The sequence below is a fragment of the Xenopus laevis genome, chromosome 1L, assembly GCF_017654675.1.
Source record: "Xenopus laevis strain J_2021 chromosome 1L, Xenopus_laevis_v10.1, whole genome shotgun sequence".
In the NCBI taxonomy this organism is placed as follows: Eukaryota; Metazoa; Chordata; class Amphibia; order Anura; family Pipidae; genus Xenopus; species Xenopus laevis.
The window spans coordinates 163,238,868-163,259,830 of record NC_054371.1 but is presented as its reverse complement, the minus strand read 5'-3'; the positions used below and the strand labels follow the sequence as shown (position 1 = coordinate 163,259,830).

Genomic DNA, 20,963 nt, shown 5'->3' with positions numbered 1-20,963 from the left:
CGTTACAATATTTACTAAAGGATATACATTGATACAATTGGGAGCCATGGGAATCCTGATTTGTCCCGCTTGTACATGAGCAGCAGCAGCAGTCTACATTACAACTTCTGCACGACTTCCTCCGACTTGTTGCAAAAAAGCCAAGTTCACCGTGGCCTCAAGCGGCACAAGCGATGTGAGAGTGCCATTGGCGTGTTACCCTGAGAGTAAAAGTTTGGGTGGGACATGTCCCTTTTGCCCCACCTCCTAGAGGATCAGGGTAGCAAATCTGGAATTTCCTTCTGCCACTCCTGCTGTAAAAATCATTTCAAGCTGCCTGGCAGCCACAGTGACTCTGATTCGTTTCCGCTCGCTGCAAGTCGCAAGCTGTGAGGCTCTGGGCTGCTGCTGCCGCTGCAACAATAGATTCTGAGCCCCAAGTCCAGATCCAGCAGCTCTTGCTCCAGGGGGAGGGAACCGACATCCCCTTCGGATACAGCACAACAGCCATCTCCTGGGACAGTCGGAGAAGTTTAGTCGTGGACGAGCCTTGGCTGAGTCTCGAGTTCTTCTTCTTCGCACAACCTCGTGGATGGGAAAGTAGCGGATCGACTTTGGAGCAGTGTGTGTGCGCTTTTTGTAACGCTGAGATGCGCGGGGACTTATTAGCGCTTGTCTCTGGGGGAGTCTGAAACTTTCCGCAGCGACTTCTTGTAGAAGATCTGGTTGGAGAGGGGGGTGCGTCTGTCTGGGATGCAGATTGTGCAATCGGCGTCTCTGGATCGGATGGGGATGAGGAGAAGAGGAAAGCAGGAGGAGATGCTGGAGGGATGTGCGGCCAAATGCACTTTCAAGCCTGATCCCTTTAGGAAAATGACAGGAGGGCTCCAAATCTTTAGCTTTATGCTACTTTTTCTGCTTTGTGTCAGCCATGGAAGTGCTCAGGAACTCAATCCTAGAGGAAGGAATGTATGCAAGGCACCAGGGTAAGGGGCTCTGTGCATGGACATTGTTACACTGTCTGTATGTATATATATATATATGTGTGTGTGTTACAGGATGGGGCACTGTGCAAACTCATTTACACCCCAGTTTAGCAGCTAGGGGCAATTGATTGTTGTGTATGGGCATATTGTAGGCACACAGACTCATCTCAATGTATGTCGTAGTAGGAGGAGCTTCAGGCTGGTTTTATGTACCGAGGATGGATGCCATGTGTTCTACTGGGTGTCAGTAACTCTTTCTCCCACACACAAGCACCTACTACACTCACATGTTTAAATATATATATATATATATATATATATATATATATATATATATATATATATATATACATACACAAGACACTTTACATAACTCACCTCTATACTTTTACACACACACACACACTTATATACAAAATAAAATATACAAGACACTTTACATAACTTCATACGTTTACACACACACACTTATAAAAACTATACGTACAAGTATTCCGGATGTTTTTGTTTGTTTAGTTAGTTTGTTTTACGTCTAGTAAATCATAGTAACCAGATAACATTTCTGGGGCGGCATCTTGAAAGCCAGGATCTAACTGGTTGCTGTGGGTTACCTGGGCATGTTTCTATTTAATAACTCAATTTTGAGGACATAGCATCCCTAGATGCATTTCTATATACGATTCTAGGATCTTGCAGTATATAAATACTATATAAAGTAAAATGCTAACCACTTCTTTTACTTCTTCATTCCATTAAATCTTTTAGGTACAGTAGAAATAGGCAGTTGTATTAAAGCTGACACTTATAACTAGTATGAGGTGACAGACTTTCTGGCTACTGACTCACAAAGAATGTCATTTTCTTCCCTCTGACAAGGGCTGATAGGTGTCACTGACAGAGTATGTGATAACATCTTGGATTTAGCCATGTCAGACCACCACAGATTATGATTGGTTGTGAGGTTTGCTGTCATGAGAAGCTTGAAGCGTCAGATAGACAGTTACCATACTGCTTGCTGATAATGCAGCACATTTATCCCAGAGAAATGGTCTTTTCCTTGCTAGAATGTGTGCATTATTACACAGTTCATTTTCCTAGAGAAAATGAATCATATTTTTGTTAGGACAGGTATAGGATCCGTTATCCGGAAACCCATTATCCAGAAAGCTCCGAATTATGGAATTGCCGTCTCCCATAAACTCCATTATAGTCAAATAATTCAAATTTTTCTCTGTAATAATAAAACAGTACCTTGCACTTGATCCCAACTAAGATATAATTAATCCAATCACTTTGGGTTTATTTAAAGTTTAAATTATTTTTTAGTAGACATAAGGTATAGAGATCCAAATTATGGAAAGAACCCTTATCCGAGCATTCTGGACAACAGGTCCCATGCCTGTACTGCTTCTACATTCAAGCATTCAACTGGTAACCTGTTATCCAGAAAGCTTCGAATTATGGGATGGTCATCTCCCACAGATCCTACTACATATTAACCAAATCATTATATTTTTTAAAAAATACTTTCCCTTAGCTATATCATAATAAAACAGGACCTTGTAATTGATCTAACAAAGCTGCACAAATCTATATAAGTGGCACCATAATCATTCTGCTATCCTCTGTAGTTCCATGTGCCCCTTGTAGACTCAAAAATTAAGTGGCCACAACATTTCACATAGAGAAGCTGGTTCTTATCCTGAGAAGGCAACAATTATGAATATGAATTATGAAGGCAACATTAAGAATGTTCCAGCATACAAGACCCATTAATCGGTACTGTTTGGTAAGTTAGGAGGAAATAAGCCCTTTAATGTTACTGAATGCCAAATATTCATCCACTGGGTGCTCTCTATTTATTTTGCCACAAAAGGGAGAGCTAGGTGTATAAAAAAATAGTTTTTTTAATGTTGAATTTGTTGTTCAAACATGACATATCCCATAATTCTCATACATAGCTACTATATCATTTCCTATAGTTAGGTGTTAATAGTGAATAATGCATGTGATTTTTGGCTGATCTAATAGGGTGCCTGCTCCATTCTCTGAGTGCGAAACTGTCTGACATCTCGTTTCATGTGACCTTAATTGTAATCACTCTTTTTATTGTTGTTATACTTTATTTATATATCACATACATTCTGCAGCACTTATATATTATTATATATATAATCTCTATATATGATATGTAATATATATTATACAGGTATGGGATCTGTTATCTGGAAACCCATTATCCAGAAAGCTCCATATTACAGACTCTATTATATCCACATTTTTGATTTATTCCCTTTTTCTCCATAATGATAAAACAGTAGCTTGTAAGATATAATTAATCCTTATTGTAAACAAAATAGTCTATTGGGTTTATTTATTGTTTACATGATCTTCTAGTAGACTTGGCCAGAGACAAGATTAGAGAGCTTCATTTTCTGAAGTTGCCCGAGGTTTCCTCTTGAGGCAACTTCGGAAAACGAATCGCTCCGAGTGCCATTCCGTCGGCGATGAAGGCAGTTCGGGGAGATTAGTCGCCCGAAGAAGAGCCGATTTGTCGCTGGGCTACTAAATCTCCACAAATCTCCACGTGTGTCTCTGCCCTTAAGGTATGTAGATCCATATCCAGGGGTCGGCCGAACCCGCCTGAGGTCGGCCCGCACATCATTACTGGCTAGTGCTATTAACTGTAGTCCAATAGCAGCTGAAAGTTGTATGAGTGATATATGAGATTATAGATTTGTTTTTTTTAAATAGAATTTGTTCCATGAGATGCAAAAGTGTACATTTTGCATGTGGTAATGCTCATTTTGAGAGTGCTGCCAATGATAATAGTTACTAAGCCCACATTCCACAGCAGAGAATACAGCACTCTGAGAAAACATGTGCACTCCAGTTAGGGGATGTGAAAAAAGTTTCCAGTGTATTACATTTGCCCAATCAGGAAGAATAATACAAGCTTGCCAGTGTTGTGCGTTTGTCCAATCAGGAAGGACAACGCAAGCTTGCCAATGTAATACATTTGTGAGGAGTTTCCATTTTTCCATCTCAGAGGTCTGCTCAGTGCTGGATCGTTGCCAGTACATTTGCAGCTTGTTTATAGCCCTGACTCAGAATTCTGCAAATTAGTTTTAAATAGGTTCCCTCTCCTGGTTTTGATTGCACTTGGAATGCGCTGTAGCCGAATTTTGTTTTGCCAGAGGCTTTATAAACTTTCTTAAATAGAAAATTTAATTTTCAGAGCACAGCTTTTTGTTCTAGAGTAAAGAACACAAGCTGGTGACGCTGCAACTGTTGCAGAACTGCAACACCCTGGCTCCTGTAGACGTTGATGCTTTTCATCAGAGCTGCGGCAAGTGTTTCATCCTGTGGCGCTTGTAGTTCATGCACGTCAGGAACCCAGTGCAGTCGAATGTGCCATGTTCAGGAGGGGGAGAGGATGTAAACAAAGTATAATAGGTAAGGAGGAAATCAAATGGACAACTATGGCTGCTGGTTACCTATGCTGGTTACTGGTTGCTTTACCTAGGAATCAGTCCAACAACCTTGTGCCATAGAATTGGCATGCTAAGCCATTATTGTGTGGGGCCTTCTAGTTCCTAAACTGGAGAGCTGCAGAATAAAATCACCGGTATTTCCAATGTGTCCCCTTTCCCTTTCTGATATCTCCCTTTTTCTCTTTCTCTGACTCTGCATTTACTGGAGCAAGTTAAGCAATCTGCCTTGCATGAGACTGATATGCCCACTGTCTCCATACAGAACTGGCCAGGAAACTTGTTACATGACCTGGAATAATAACATGGGGAAATGGAGACAGACGGAGACAAAGGGTCTAGTCAAGTCTCCCAGTAAAGCATTGGGTCACACAAGTAAACATCAGCCACCTCAAATTGAGAGATGGTGTTACTCATGGGATTACTGCAGCTGGAAATAAACAAATACATCTGTATACCTCATGCTAAAAGCTCTTTTAGGGCAAGCATACTCTTTAGGTCATCCATTTATCATTCTTTAATTCATAGGAAAGTATCAGTATCACTTTTAAAAAATAACTACTCTTTCAAATCACACCAAGCCACCTCATAGTTACCATGACTTACAACTGCGAACACTCAGAAATGGATCAGCAGGGAAGACAGTTTCAGACAGTCATATGTACTGGGAGCCATGTGATGTAGCCTTTTATAGACTGGAGTACATATGGAAACAAATTCAATCATTATTATTTATATATTGCCAACACATTTACACTGAGCTTTACAGAAATGAAACAAATCAAAACAAACAACTTAAAACCTTAAAATTGTATTTAATTGAGAAATATATTTATTGTATTAAGACTCCATGCTGATATATAAGCTATTAAAAATTGCCCGGCCTACCTTATTAATTTGCACAAATTGATTTAAAAATATAAATATATAAACAGCTGTAGTTCATTAATTAAGCATCATTAAAACATTTCTTGATTCTGGAGGAATTCGTACACCTTCAATCTCAATTTAAAATGCTCTATGGATACTAAAAGTTCATAATTGGAAGCTATTAACTTTATATCAAAAGTCAATATGGTTTTAGGCTGAGTTTGTGTGGATTATTATAGTTCTATAGTGCTTGGGTCACTTAGCTATTCCACAGAAATTATACATCATTCACATCAGTCCCTGTCCCAGTGAGGCTTAAAGTCTAAACTCTTATCACATTTACACACACTAGGGTCAGTTTTATCAGGGTAATATATTATATCTACCGCTCTCAGGTCCCTTAGCAACAGTAGTGAATTCAAGGATCCGCACACACAATATTATCTGCACTCGGGGACGTGGCCCCTCTTTTTATTATTATATTCCACCAGTAAGATCAACATTTCAGGTGGTTTAACTTCCCTTCATCAGGATCATCTACACTACAGTTTTATCAGGAGCCAGAAGCAAAATCAAGCTTGGCACTGCAAGGACATATTTTTATAATTTATATGGATGTGTCACTAACACATTTAAGTATTAAAGATGCTTCACAAAATTATCAGATAGTCGCATGTAATCTCAGTATAGTATTTCACCGTCAATCACTGTTGTGCCAAATAACTGATAATAGTCTTTTATGACTTATAACTTCTTAAGGTGGCAAGGTGCCAAACAAGTGGTTCTTTCCAACAATATGCCCATCAATGCTGGGGGCTATTGGGCTACAACAACCTGAATAGAGGCTGTTGGGGCAAGGACTTGATTAACGAGCAGATGCCCAATCGACATCTGGCTGATTTTTAGACCATTGTAGGGCCCCATATACAAGCAGATAAGCTGCCGACTCAGTCTAAATGACTCAAATCGGCATCTTTAATCATCCCATGTATTGCCAACTTTACGCATTGAGCAAAGCATGCATAGGTGTTCATTTGTCATGCATCAAGAGAAATTGGTTTGGACAGCTGAATGCTAATGTGTCGTTGTTCTAAATGATTACAGATAAAAGAGACAACAAAGTTGGGGTAATTTTTATTCAATATGATTGCATAATGTTCTGCATATGGCAAGAGCACTGCCTTCTGAGCATGAACAGCGGTTGATGGTGATGCAGAGTTGGAGCAGATGCAGAAATCATGTTTATGGTTTAATGGTATAATGATGAATTAATGAGTTAATGGTATGAAATATTTTTGTCCCTTTCGTCCTATTATACTGCATGCATTTTTAGTATTGTTAACTAAAAATATATATGCCATATGAGACAAGAAGTTAAACCCATGGTTGGCTATCAAGCCTAAGGCCTGGACACAAATACGGATTTAGCGTGCGGTTTTGGCGAGGATAGTGACACAATTTTTTTTTAAAAAAAAGCCAATTTAAGCTGGTATAAGCTTAGGTAATGGCACAATAATGCTTGTCAACGTTTCACTCCTGCACAGAGGACCTTTATCAAGACATCACAAACAGTTCACCAAACCAACTGAAATAGTATTTCAGTTGGTTTGGTTCGGGGATAAAGGTCCTTAGTGTAGGACCGAAACGTTGATTTGAACCATTAAAGCTTTGCACATAAATTCTCATGAGTGTTCCGTGTTCTTTACGCATATATATAAATATATGTATAAATATTTCACAGGCCAATGAGATTTGGGCCATCGGCCATCAGCCTCTAAACCCAGGGACAGGCTGATGAAGCCAATACTTTAGGTCCGTTTTCAGATGTTTGACAAAGTGTTCTGGGAAGCTCAGACCTGATAGCACTATACATGAGAGCCTGGGAAAAGTAGTACTACCATCTTGTCTCATTATTGGCCTTTTCATCCGAGATACTAAAGATGCATTTTACACATTAACCAGCTAAATTTCTTATCTTGTCCATCCAGGAGATATAAAAGGGTTGCAGCATGATAGTAGTTTTAGCTGGTGAACCTGGGGTTCCTCAATATTGTCTTATGACACCTGCTGTGTTTGTTAGATATTTCCTACAAAATATCCAGATTTACCATTCAGCTTGTGCTTTTTTTTCAAAGCTTTTCATATATAAAAGTACCATTCAAGTTCAAAGGTTTCTTTTATTTTCTTTGTGCTTGTGACTTGGAAACTTAGATATTTTAAGGAAACCTTACTGGATCTTAAAAATTAGAGACGGATAAACTAACATTCAACTGACCTCTCAACCTTGTTTTCCTTAGTTTGTCCCTGGGGGAAAAATGTTCCCCTTGTTCCGTTATTCTTGCTTAGGGGAAACAGCACTGTTGAATTAGTGGGGTGACTAGAGTCCACCTGCAAAAAAATCTTCAGAGTGGCCGGCGCACTCCGATCCCCATCCTCCCACCCACTTCCGTCCCACCCACTTCCCGCCCATGTCCTGCCCCAACTGCCCACTCTCGCCTGACTTGCTTTCCTCTTCTTAGCCGGTAAGAGAGAATCGCTGGGGAGGAAATTTTTTTTTTTATTACCTATAGAGGAAGCAGACCCCACAGTCCAAGTCCCCCTGTTCACCGGGCCCCACTGCGTTGAATTATTACACATAGTTGACAGAACAATAAGACCAGTAAATTAAAACTGATATCAATAAAAAAAAAATGAAACAGAAGATGAGTATTCCTGGGGCACCAAGAATGCTTTTTCAGCTTGGGTGACAAGTTGATATCTCAACCTTAAATAGTGTTACAGACTCTAAGTTGGATTGAGATCAGGGCCATAGCAGGATAGTCACGTTTGTTTTGTTGAACCTGGGATCAGTGTACTGCCGATAGATAAGTTTTAACCCAACTTAAATTTTTTTAGCAGAATGAAACATATTGTATTGCCCTTTACACCTTCACTTTCGCTTTTTTTATTACCAATATACGCAGTCCCTGCTAATGAAAAGCAGCCCCACACCATGATGCTGCCACCACCATATATCAATATGAGTGCTGAGTGTGTAGTTCCAGTTGTTTTCTAGCTATAATACAAAATCAAATTTCACTCATGGTATGTGCTTACAATAAAATAAAAATATAGGGTTTATTTTGGAAACATCCCAGACATGGTTATTCATACCCATTAGCATTTATAACACAAGTGGAGCCAGCTGTCATTAATAATATAGTATTTTTTATCATCTAAAAATCTACAGTGTAAACCAATAGTGTGTTAATATCATATAGCTATTATAGCTGTACATAGAAATATCTATGTTATCTGATCCATTTCTAAAAGGGATGCATGACATCACCATCTCTATAACATTAATGTTCCTTTTGTCTGCTTTAAACTGTGTTCATGTGGTGTTGGTCACGACCATTCCGGATATAACAAGCTTCTTCAGCCAATAAACTAAACATATCATGTCTGCACAGTGTGTAGTAAAAATATATTTTTGTATTAAGATGTATTGTAAGAAACAAAGAACAAAGGAACAAAGATCTAGAACATGAAAAATAGGGAAACACCAGTATACACAGCGAAATGGAAACACCTCTCTTAGTTCTGAGTAGGAAGCACACATCACCATTCTACCCAAACCACGGATCCAATAAAGGAACAAATATACTGCTGCTTCTAATAAAGTAAATAACTGTGTGAGATCCCACAGATTAGTTGTTCCATTTTGTTACAGTCTCTATTTGCAGAAGCCCAACTAAAAAGTTAAAGGGCATGTAAAGGCAAAAAATAAAATCCCATTTTTACTTTCTTTAATGAAAAAGAAACCTTTCGCCAATATACTTTAATTAAAAATGTGTACCGTTTTTATAAGAAACCTGACTGTATGCAGTGAAATTCTCCCTTCATTTACTGCTGTGGATAGGAATTGTTAGATGGTCCCTAACTGCTCTGCATGGAAACAATCATACTTATGAACAGCAGGGGGAGCCCCCGCCTTACTTCCCAGCCATGCAGAACTCAAGCCGCTTTGCTTGCTTCCCTGAAGAGCAGTCCAGCTCCAGGGACAAAAATCATGGAGCCAGATTTAAACAGATAAACTGGGATTTGATTTGGAGGATTATTTTGCTGCAGCCACTGGTTCTACAGAGTTGGAGAATGTTTGTATTAAACAGTACAAAAACTATAAAACCAACATTAGATTACATGACAACACAGGGCCCAGTGCAGTCTGTATATTCTGATTATTAATCAGTCTTGCTTCTGGCAGATATTATTTGACTTGTACTGTTTTGATAATTTATGACGATCCCTAAGCAGCCAGACCACACTGAGCATGTGCAAAGTCTTGGTCTTGCAAATATATTTAACAAAGTTACAAGATGGTGACCCCCTGTGGCCAACTTTGAAAGCATATATCATTTGTTTGATTATGCTTGTGGTGCAGTAAGTTCATGTTTATGTTTAGTATACAAAATACAGCATTTCTAGCCTTATTCTATTTTAGAGTTTACTTCTCCTTTAAGTAGGATGAGATTTGGGGAAGATACTTATTTGCTCTCCTATTCTTGGAACTATGCAACAATGTTATCATATATGAAACCTTATTTTGAGCTAAGAGGGACCAGACTAAATGTCAAATCAAAAATGGTGGCTTGAGCCAAAAAAAGTCCAAAAACTATAGAGAATATAAACTGACTAAATGCAGTGCAGTCAGTTTTGTTTGTGAAATGAAAGGAAAAGAATATCTGCGCTTAAGTTGTAGTTGATTTATGTCCCTAGTATATCCTGCTGGAAGTTTAAGTTGAGGGAATGAGCCACTAATTTGAGCCCTTGATGGATGTCAATGAAGATTTTCATTTATCCAGGTCATGATACCTGATATTGAATTTAGTCTTAATTTAGTCTAAAGCAACTGGTCTTCCTGAGTTTCCTTGAAATTATTACACCACTTATCTGAGTGTCTTCTTCAGAAAGTATCTAGTAGAATTAAGTCTAAAGCAACTGGTCTTTCTGAGCTTTCTTGAAAACATTTCAATACTTACCCGATGAGCTTCTTCAGTTCAGTGTTGAAAGATTTTCAAGATAATGTTGAAGGTGCAGTTGCTATAACTTAATTCTACTAGATACTTTGGTGGTTATTTCTGTTCGATTCCATACAGGAGATCTTTCACATGTGTCGCCGCCACAGTTTTGATTAATATGATGTCCAGGATTTCAGCTCTACATATTTTTTGTGAAACTATTTATTCACAACAGATTAAGCACTTAGTAGGATCTGATACCATAGGTGGTTCTTGACCTGCATAGTTCTTAAGCCTTTGTATAATGCAGAATTATTGCTAGGGTGGGGTAATAACATGGGGTATGTTAAGCACTCTCAGTCCCTGGCCTCTCTCATTCCCTGATTTTGGTCCTAGGTTCACTTCCAGTCTGGGCATTATCTGCAAGGATTTTGTATGTTCTCCATATACTCCAGGTTCCTCTGACACTCATAAAACATAAAGGCAGGTCAATTGGCTCCTGATAAACTTGCCAGGAATGTGTGAATGTTATAAGGACCTTAGATTGCAAGCAGGTACTTAAGTGAGAGATGTATAATGTCTATAAAGTGCTGTTGAATATGATGGTGTTTTATATAAAGGATATTTATACTACGTATAATAATATTATTAGAACAAAAGAGTTATTTTGCTTTTTTACTTTCTGTCTTTTACTTAACACTGTTTAGCTGTTCTAATATCTGAGAGAAAAAAAAAAGATTTCTAAAATGTAAACATCTTGCATGGAGTCATATTAGGAATTTCCTGTTAACTCTACTCCTTTCTCTGGAACGCAACAACATCACAAAATAATTGGATCTGACAACCGAACCAGGCTTAGTGTGCATCAGTATTCTGGTACAGTTAAGAACATTTTATTCCTGCATATGGCTACACTCATACAACACAATTTCTTTTTTTTACATTTCATGATTCAGTTTTACTCTCAGGGGATTTGTGCACAAACAGCTACTGTCTGTTACTAAGGATTCCTGCGACCAGCAACAAGCCCCTTTGACTATAGATAACATTTTAAATTCCTTCAATTTTGATCTAGTTGTATGAACAACTGGAGAAACACTTGTCTTTGCATATTAATGTGCAAGAGCATAAGACTTCCATGCCATGCTTTACATAGCTGGAAAGAGGGGGTGAATTCCCTTTGTCTAATCCTGTACATAGCTCTGCTTCTGTCTATATAAGGAATAGTATGTGCATTTTAAAATAAATGCATAGATAGAGATATAGATTTATTTTAATGTCTGTGAAATGTTATGTAGATCGCTTGCTGAGGAGCAGAGGTATCATTGCCTTCCATTGGGGAATTTTAGGGCAAGAAAAGATACTTTATTAACTTGTGACACATTCCCCATTAGATGCCAATGAAAAGTATATGCAGATACAGGTTAAAACTGGTAGGGAGATTAACCTATTTGAGGGGAAAGACCCCTGATGCATGGTTGGATAAGCGCAGATCAGGGTTCCATTTGGGCCTACGCCAGCCAGATCTAGATTTGTTCCAGTATGGAAAAGAGTTCAGTGCTGCCACAAAGTTCTAAAAACCTATTGATCAGAATGGTATTGCTTAAAGCATTTAAATGATCGAAAAGCTGGGAATACCACTGTACCCCCTGTTGAATATTGTGCAAATCTGCTGCAAAATTTTGTGATGCTCTTAATTTTCAAACCATTTAATGTCGAATATTTTAACAGCAATCTTCTTAGAATAAAATATGTCTTGTGCGCTTTACTGAGCTATTATTCAAAACGTGTAATAATGGTAAAGCTTAGGCCAGAATCTAATTTTGGCCTTGCATGCTTGGTTAGTAGTGAAGTTATAGTTAATATTTCTAACAGGAAACATGAGCATGTAGCTTGTGCACTTTATTGTTAAATATATTATATATACAGTAGCTCTAACATATTCTGCAGTGCTTTATAGAGATTATATATATTAGTTCCTGCCCTAGTGGAGCTTACAGTCTATAGGTCCCTATCACAAGGCAGAACATACAAACTCCTTGCAGATAGTTCCCTGGCTGGAATGGAACCATTGTCCCATCATGCTACCCTGTACAATAGTATGCAGTGATATGCCTTCTTTTAATATTTTCAGGTATTGTGTGTATCTTGCCAAATGACTGGAAGGCGTTTGTAATGCCTGGGCAGAACACAGCTGTGGAAAACCGATAACTAACGTGTAGAATAAAAATCACTAAAGAATGGAAAAAATATTCTATGTGCCTTCCTGATACTGTATCTATTTCAGTTTGAGTGTTATTACACAATACAGACATGACAGATATTTCAGCAATTTGCCCACTGCCACTTTTAAAGGGTACAAAATTAATCCTGCTAAACCTGTTATACTATTGGGAAGCAGAACATGTGATCAGACTTCACACAGTGGTCAGATTCTTACAAACTGAACCTAAAACCATGGCCATTATTACATGCTAAGGACAGGGCACCTCCCCATAGACTTTATAATATAAACTGGAAAGTATCTTCCTGCTTGCACAATGTCAGTGTTTAAAAATAGCAGCTCTTGGCGGGGATGACGTCTTGTTTTGCAAATCCTTTGTCATTTCAGGGTTGAAATTTTTTTTTTAAGAATAAGTGTCTAGATTTAAACCAAATGTTCATAACCTTGCTAAGGGAAAGTATGGGCCTCCAGTTTGCATTCACTGGACTGACACCTAGCAGTTGAAGGGTTAAACTCCACAGAACCCTTCTTATTAAAGACCTTTAACTTATTCAATTGGTCTTGTTCAATGTTACCATATGTTTATCAGAGAAAAAAACAAGCAATTTATAAGCACAATCCTCACACAATAAAGCTGTCTAATGTATCAGCCTGTACGACTGATTCAAAAAGAGAATTCCACATCTTCACACCTCTTTCCAAATATTTCCATTTCGGAATGGGTGCCCTAGTGTCAGCTGGAAGGACCTACTGGTAAATAAAGCATGAGAGTGATTATTGTATGATCCTCTTATTATATCACCCATTTAGTGCCTCTTCTCCAGCATGAACATCCCCAATTTGGCCAGTCTTTCCTCATAGCTAAGATTTTCAATACCTTTTACCAGCTTAGTTTCCCTTCTCTGGACCCTCTCTATACAATAATATCCTGTTTGAGTGATGGAGACAAAAACTGTACTATTTAGGCAGTATATTGCACAACAATTGGCTTTAACATTAAACACGGGAGAATCCCTTGAGCAATCTACGTGTGCTGGAGTTTTTTGCATTGATCAAAATTGTATGGCATATTCTAGATGGGGCCTTACCAGTGCTCTATACAGTGGAAGAATGACCCCCCTTCTGCCATGAATCTATGCCCCTTTTAATACAACTTAAGCCCCTGTTTGTCCTTGCAGCTGCTGACTGGCATCGCTTGCTACAGCCAAGTTTATTTTGTACAAGGTATTGTATCTTGTATCATCTACAAGGTATCTCCAAGGTATTTTTCCATTATGGATTTGCCTAGTGCATTTCCATTAAGGGTATGCATATTTTTACATCCCAGGTGCATGACTTCACATTTATCAACATTGAATCTCATCTGCCAGCTAGCCGCCCAGATTGCCACTTTGTCAAGATCCTGCTGCAAGGATGCCACATCCTGGATGGAATTAATTGGGCTGGATAGTTTTGTGTTATCTGCATACACATACAGTAGATTCTATTCTCTTTGCATACAGTTGTTTATATATTTGAGAAATGCACTGCTCAATTTGATTGCTAAAACTAGTCCATATTTAAATTACATTGATCATGTCTAAAGTCATTATGTGTATACAGTAAGTTTCATGCTGGTGGTTTGGTTCTTTTTTCACTGTGGGTAACTATGGGGAGTACTTAGGTGTGATGGGACACTGGGTTTTATCGCCTGTTTAGGATGAAAAAGGCTACAGTTTGGTTAAACTAAGTATTCTATTCAAGACGAATATATTGCCTGAAACCTTTTTACAGCACCCTTCTTTATTTATATTTTTATAGAACTAACCTTTATGCATTGAAGTATTTTATTAACTTTAACCGTTATAACTCACTTTTATACCTGCAGTGTACTGGGGAACAAGACCGTGCAGGTCTTTCATATATTTTTGCCATCAGTCCTCCTAACCTTGAGTTGGGCAGATGCATGATTTAAGGTGGCCATACCTCTAAAATCAAAACTCTCAAATGGAAATTGTGAATTATCCAAACTCGATTTTTAATTTGAATTCGTAATTTTGAGATTTATAATGCTCTGGCCTTTTAAGAACTCGAATTCGACTATTCACCACCATAAACTTTGCCGAATTGCTGTATAAATCAATGGGAGCGGTCCAGGGATCAATTTGGTTATGTTTGCAGCCTTCCTGACATTCAAGTTTTTTTTTTTTGTTCAATTCTCATTTTTCTAATTCAAATCTAATTCGATTTGAGTTTTGGGGTCGATTCAATTTGTCCGAGCTGAGAAAATTCAAATTTATTGCCACTCACCTTTCAAGATATACAGTATATCTGTATAAAGTACCTGAGTTGGTACTTTATATAAAACACCTTGTCTGAACTAGTCAAAAGTATAATTTTCTTTTCTGTTTGTATGAATTAAGAATACCTCAGCCAGCATTAACAACATGGCTGCTCCCACTTTCTCATTGCCCCTGCATGTTGTTATTGCTAATAAACGTGAATGTTGGAAAGAGTTTTGTTTGAGTACGTTGCCATTGCAGAACAGAAGCTTGTGATTGATCTGTGCCATAGAAGAAAGCTTTTCTGCAGAAACTGTGTATTTTTTTCTCATCTCTGTATTTGACTTTGTATCGCTTACAGCAGGACCCAAGTAATATGATACATAAGGTTCTGTTACTCATTTCATATACAACCATACGTACCCCAGCTGCTGTGTACAAATGGCTGCGGAACAGGAGAAAGCCAGCTGCATCCTGCCAATGTGTGCTCCTGTGTTTTTTAACAGCTGGTGATAAAACTTCCAATGCCTTAAATCTGCGTTGCGCTTTTCTCTCGATAGTATAAAATTATGTTTTGGGTGACTAATTTGAATTTGTGATTATAAATGTGTATATATATATATATATATATATATATATATGCATCTGGTTTTGGCAGAAGGTTGTGGTTATGTTTGCACTGTATATACTGTATATATATATATATATATATATATATATATATATATATATATATATGCAAAACTGCAGCACTCTTAGAAATTTTCAACAAAATCAGGTATATAGCAAAATCAGGTTATAGATTTTGCTATAAACATGATTGTGTTCAAAAATTCCTAGGAGTGCTGCCGTTTTGCATCTGGAGGTTGTGGCAGAAGGTTGTGGTTCTGTTTGCACTGTATATATATATATATATATATATATATATATATATATATATATATATATATATATATATATATATAAGTCTGTGTATAAGGCATGTAAGTCTGTGTATGATTTCCCATCATCTGTACTGTACTGTACATACTGTATCAAACACAGACTTACATGACGCTCACAGTACGTAGTGTATATAATTAAGTGCCCATGTGGGCTACTACGTATATTGTGGCAAGACTACCCGGGAATTGAGGGAAAGGATAAGTATGCACCGTTCCACAATACGGACGGCACTGGATGCAAATTATGATAGGAGGAAAGTCAAACAAGATATATCAAAACAACCGATTGCACAACATTGGTTAAATGCGAGGCACACTATCTCTACATTTAAGTGCATGCCAATTGACTGTGTTAAAACCCCACGTAGAGGTGGAGATATGGACCAAATGTTACTTCGCAAAGAGGCGTTTTGGACGTATGAATTGGGATGTGCGGCCCCAAGAGGTCTTAATACCTCACTTCAACTGAACTGCTTTTTAACAAATAGATGACAACACCCTCAATTGTAATGCTCACTGATTATATATGTGTTTTATCTGACAGGAGTGATATAGTCCTCTGCAGTTCACAACTGGCAATAGAAAAATGCATCAGTAATTGGGAATATGCTATAATATGTGTCAATATTTGTTGACTTTTTGCGCAATATGTGATTAACTTAAAAAGCTAGTTGGACTTGGGGTACGTGTAACTTGTAAGCATGATGAATAAGGCTAAACTTGTTTTTAAAATTATGAGCACTGTTATTTGAATAGAAGCACTTTATACACAATGATGCTGAAACACTATTTTAGATATTTTTAACAAAAGTGGGTAATTTAAGTGTATTTTATTGCTGTAAGCCATACAATGGGTTAAATATATATACTGTGTGTATATATATATATATATATATATATATATATATATATATATATATATATATATATATATATATATTTTAAGCCAGACATAAATAAATGACTGTTTTCATTCAGTAGATGACAGGAAGCCGAATGTTCATTATAAATCTGATAACAATGCAGTAGGATATGAGTATACTAGGATATGAGTATACTAGGATATGAGTATACTAATTAGTACAATAAAGTTCTTTGTATGTTTAAAGCACAGCTGACTTAATTATGAGACAATGTCTAGAGACACTGGGCCTTGGTGAGAAAGAGGTGAGAAATTAATATTACATGGAATATTACATGTAACATAGTGCAGAGACATATGTCTATCAATTTCAACCTTTTAAGTCTATATATAACCTGCCTAACCTGCTAGTTGATCTATTCTAGAATAAGGCAAAAACCCAACTGAAGCCTCTCTAAAACATTCCTCTGTGACCCCAAGATGGCAATGAGACCAGTCACATAGTAACATAACAATCCCTGGATCAACTTGTACTATGAGCTATCTTTCTTGTATTCCCTCACTTGCTAAAAAGCCATCTAAACCCATTCTTAAAGCTATCTAATGTATCAGCCTGTACCACTGTTTCAGGGAAAGAATTCCACAATTTCCACAACAGCTCTCACTGTAAAAGATCTTTTCCATGAAGAAATCCACACATGTGCATACAGTTTGCATACAACAAGGGGTGGACAGGAGCAGAACGGCTTTTTCTCCACTGGTGTATCTATGTATCTAGGATTTTCCTTTTGCTATCAGTATACTAGGGCAATATCCCAGCCAGTTATTCTCTTGCTAGAAACATCCTCTCCGTAGGATAGCTCTATTATGTTGAATTATACTGTGTAGGATCAAGGCCATAGTGTGTGTTATTATATTCTTAAATCGTTTGTGTATCAACTATGTTGGGGTATGTTATCTCCTTTGTTCAAGATTTCATCCATGTTTATGGCATAAGCTTCACACTTGCTTTGAGCAAGGTCATACAATTTGGTGCACTCAACTGTTATATTTTGGTGAATATACTCATTTTAAAACCTTGGGGGGGCGTGTTCGACTGCGCAGTGCACAAGGTATGCTTTAAGAGCGCTCCCGGGGCCCAACTCTAATAACGGGACCTACGGCTGCTGAGAAGCCCCACTGCCCTCGTGGTCTAGCACTGGAGGAGTCACTAAGCACCTCCACTGCTGCTCGGTGCAAAGGCTTTTCTTCTAGGTGCTGCTCTGGCACTGGTCCGGCTGCGGCCTACTCACACTGGTGAAGAATTTCATACATTTATTGGGGTGTTTTTATTCATGCACTGAATCCGAGTTATTTTCAGCAGGATTTGTTTTCGGCCAAATCTAGGTACTTGGTTGAAGCTAATCTGAACCCATTTGCAGTGGCATAACTAGTGTGTGCCATCTTCTGAAGGGCCAATTGAACAGAGATCCCTACCTTGCCCCCGGTCCACTTTCCTCGCCGTGCCAGAGTCTCACGCCCGCCTGTGTTCCCCTTCCCCTCCAGCCTGCGGGGTCTGCTTCCTCTATAAATATGCCACTGCATTTGGATACGTAAATTAGGGTTCATATTCAGTTTGGGATAAGCCAAATCCTTCATGAAAGATAGAGGATTTGGTGCATCACTAGTTTCATCTTTTTCAGCTCTAGTTTAATACACTTTGGGGACTATACTGTTATTTATAGTTTTTGGAATATTAAATATTGAATCTTTCACAAAACATTTGGCAGAATCTGAATTTTAATTTTCTTATTAAGATTTGAATAAAATCATTTTTATATCATATGCCAAAAAAAGTAAAAAAACAACCAAAAAAACCCCATCCTTCTCAAACTGCTTCTTCCATGCTCAGAATGTTCAGTGCAACTGCCCTATACATTGCCTGTGTGCACAGAGATATGGTATGTGTGTAACTTCAGTAGCGGCGGAAGCTTCGCCGCAGATTTACAGCAGACCACAAAGTGACTCTTTATAAATTCCTGAGTTGACATCCTGTCAGGTACACAGAAGACGCTCAAGTGTGCTGACAACACAGTCACATTGTACAACACCCTGACCTTACAATTTACCTATTATTTAATGTAACATGAAAAAAGCCAGATACTTCATTTGTCACACAATCTGATGGCTGAACCAATGCAATAGCAATATATTCCAAATCTAAACTGCAATGGCGGATGATTGTGAGTAAGGTAGTGTTAGCTAATGTTAGCATTATATTTCCTGCCAAATGTCTTGCTTCCAGTAGTTCTCTTTTTTATTTTAAACGTTGGAGTTATGCATTCATATAGTAAAATATGTTGCTGCCCCCCTTTAATTACTGAATATCAATTCACAGGTTGCAACAGAAAAGTTTGTCCATCACATCAGTGCCATTAAATAACTGCAGAAAGCAGAGGTTTATGCACATTTCACGTCTCTTAAACCAAAGCCAAATAGAGCTATTGACCTGTTCATTCAGTGTGCACAGGAAGGCAATTTTCTGTCGATTTTATTATTTTTACAATTTATTTATAGACTACCAGCAGACTCTGCAGTTCTATAACTAATGAGCTCTGTAAGTATCCCCAACAACTGAAATATCATCACTTGCGTTCTTGTCCAAGCAATTGCCTTTAACTACTGCAGCAGAAGCGCTTAGAAAATATTCCACTACATAAGGCTAAATGATTTCTTAGTGATACGTTAAGTTCAAGCGTAAATGTCCTTTCGGAAGTGATACCGTGTATGAAATATAATCATCTTGTGTTTATAGTATCTACATGAAAACCATTAAGTAGTCATTAAATATCACTGCATGTTTTCAGCCCAGTTTCTGTGGTCTAGCGTTTCTGTACTAGTTTCCTGAAAGATAAGCCCAGATTTATTTGCTTGTGGAAAGGTTTAACTCTCTGTCCATTGTTCCTGGAGTTAACATTTCAACACATTGCTTGATGATCAGTATACCTAAGTGACACTTACTTTTAGGCCAAGTGCACAACAGACTCATTGACCAATATAATTGTTAAATTAGGCCTAGATTTTTTGCAGACAACTTCAAATAGGGTTTTATAGTGATTCTCCCTCATTCGTATCTGCCTCTGCCAGAGTGGAACTTATAGGCTAAGTTCCCTACCATATAGATACACCGATTTGCCATATGCAAATTAATCTGAGTGCAAGACCACTATTGATTTTGCTCTAGGCTGAAATGAACGCTAGTTAAACTTCGCTTTGAATTGCTCGCATTGCTGAAGTAACGCTAGTGAAAAGTCGCCATCGATTGGCTCTGAATTTTAGTGAATTAGTGTTGTCTGAGCGAATTTTTGCCTGGCGAAGTGTAGCGTTGGGTGCGAAGTCACTGGCGACTTTTCACCGGTTAGTTAATCTGCCCCCAGGATGGTGTGCCAACAGGATTCAGGGAATCAGAGTACTTTTTTAATAGGTGCACAAGACAGTAGGGCTGGTTTCTAAATTGCACAAATACAGCTGGAATTGCCAACCAATCATTCCTTGTCTTCTCTGATTGCAAAAGGATTTTTCACGTGATTGTATAATACTATTATTATGTTTAATAATGTTGAAGTGATACTTTACCATAAATCTATGGTTCTCAAAAAATCCATATCTCTTCCATTAAGGATTAGATTAATTTAATAAATAACCTTCCAATTACTAGTACTAGTATTAGTTAAATACCTTGCTTCCTTTAAAAACCATGAAGTCATATATTTACAAATCATGGAGCTAATCAAAGAATCCTCTAGAGTGAAATTCCTCCACTCTCCATTCATTTTTATGGGATTTTTAAAGGCACATTTATCAAATGGTGAACTTTCACTTTCACCCACTGATAAATACTCTTTAAAAAATCCTTAGAAATAAATGTAGAGTAGCAGTATTTCACTCACAGTTTCTAAAATGTCATTAAATAAGAGGCTTTTTAGCAGTGAGCCCAGAATACTCAGCACCTGCACTAAGATACATTTGTAACTATTTAAGATCAGCAGGTCTCTTGGGAGAACTGAGACCTAAGCTTAAAAGGGATTATAAATACAGGTGGAATGGCAGGCAATAAGGACAGGCTGACCTGTGCACAAAGTGACGATTTTCTCTATGCTTCGTACAAAACGTTTTACTCTCTTCACAATTGTTCCTGCACTTGTACCCCAGATTGTCATAAATAATCTCTGCTCTGTTCATATACAAAGTAAAAACCAAAAAAAAAAATACATTAAATATGCTTAACATAATACGCATTCAGACGTTCAAATCTGTTACAAATAATGTATTTACTCCAAACTTTCCTTTAGTAAATATACAAGTAT

The 20,963-nt window shown here is 37.8% G+C and overlaps 1 protein-coding gene across 2 annotated transcripts in view; it reads left to right on the top strand.

Moving 5' to 3' along the window:
* Window positions 1–230: 230 nt before the first annotated feature.
* The window catches only part of LOC108715897 (scavenger receptor class F member 2), a 105,775-nt gene continuing 85,042 nt past the window's right edge, over window positions 231–20,963 (top strand). For both annotated transcript variants that reach the window (XM_018261446.2, XM_018261438.2), the window contains exon 1: window positions 231–965. In XM_018261446.2, the coding sequence (XP_018116935.1) occupies window positions 733–965 (233 nt within the window). In that variant the 5' untranslated portion in view covers window positions 231–732. The remainder of the gene's footprint in view (window positions 966–20,963) is intronic.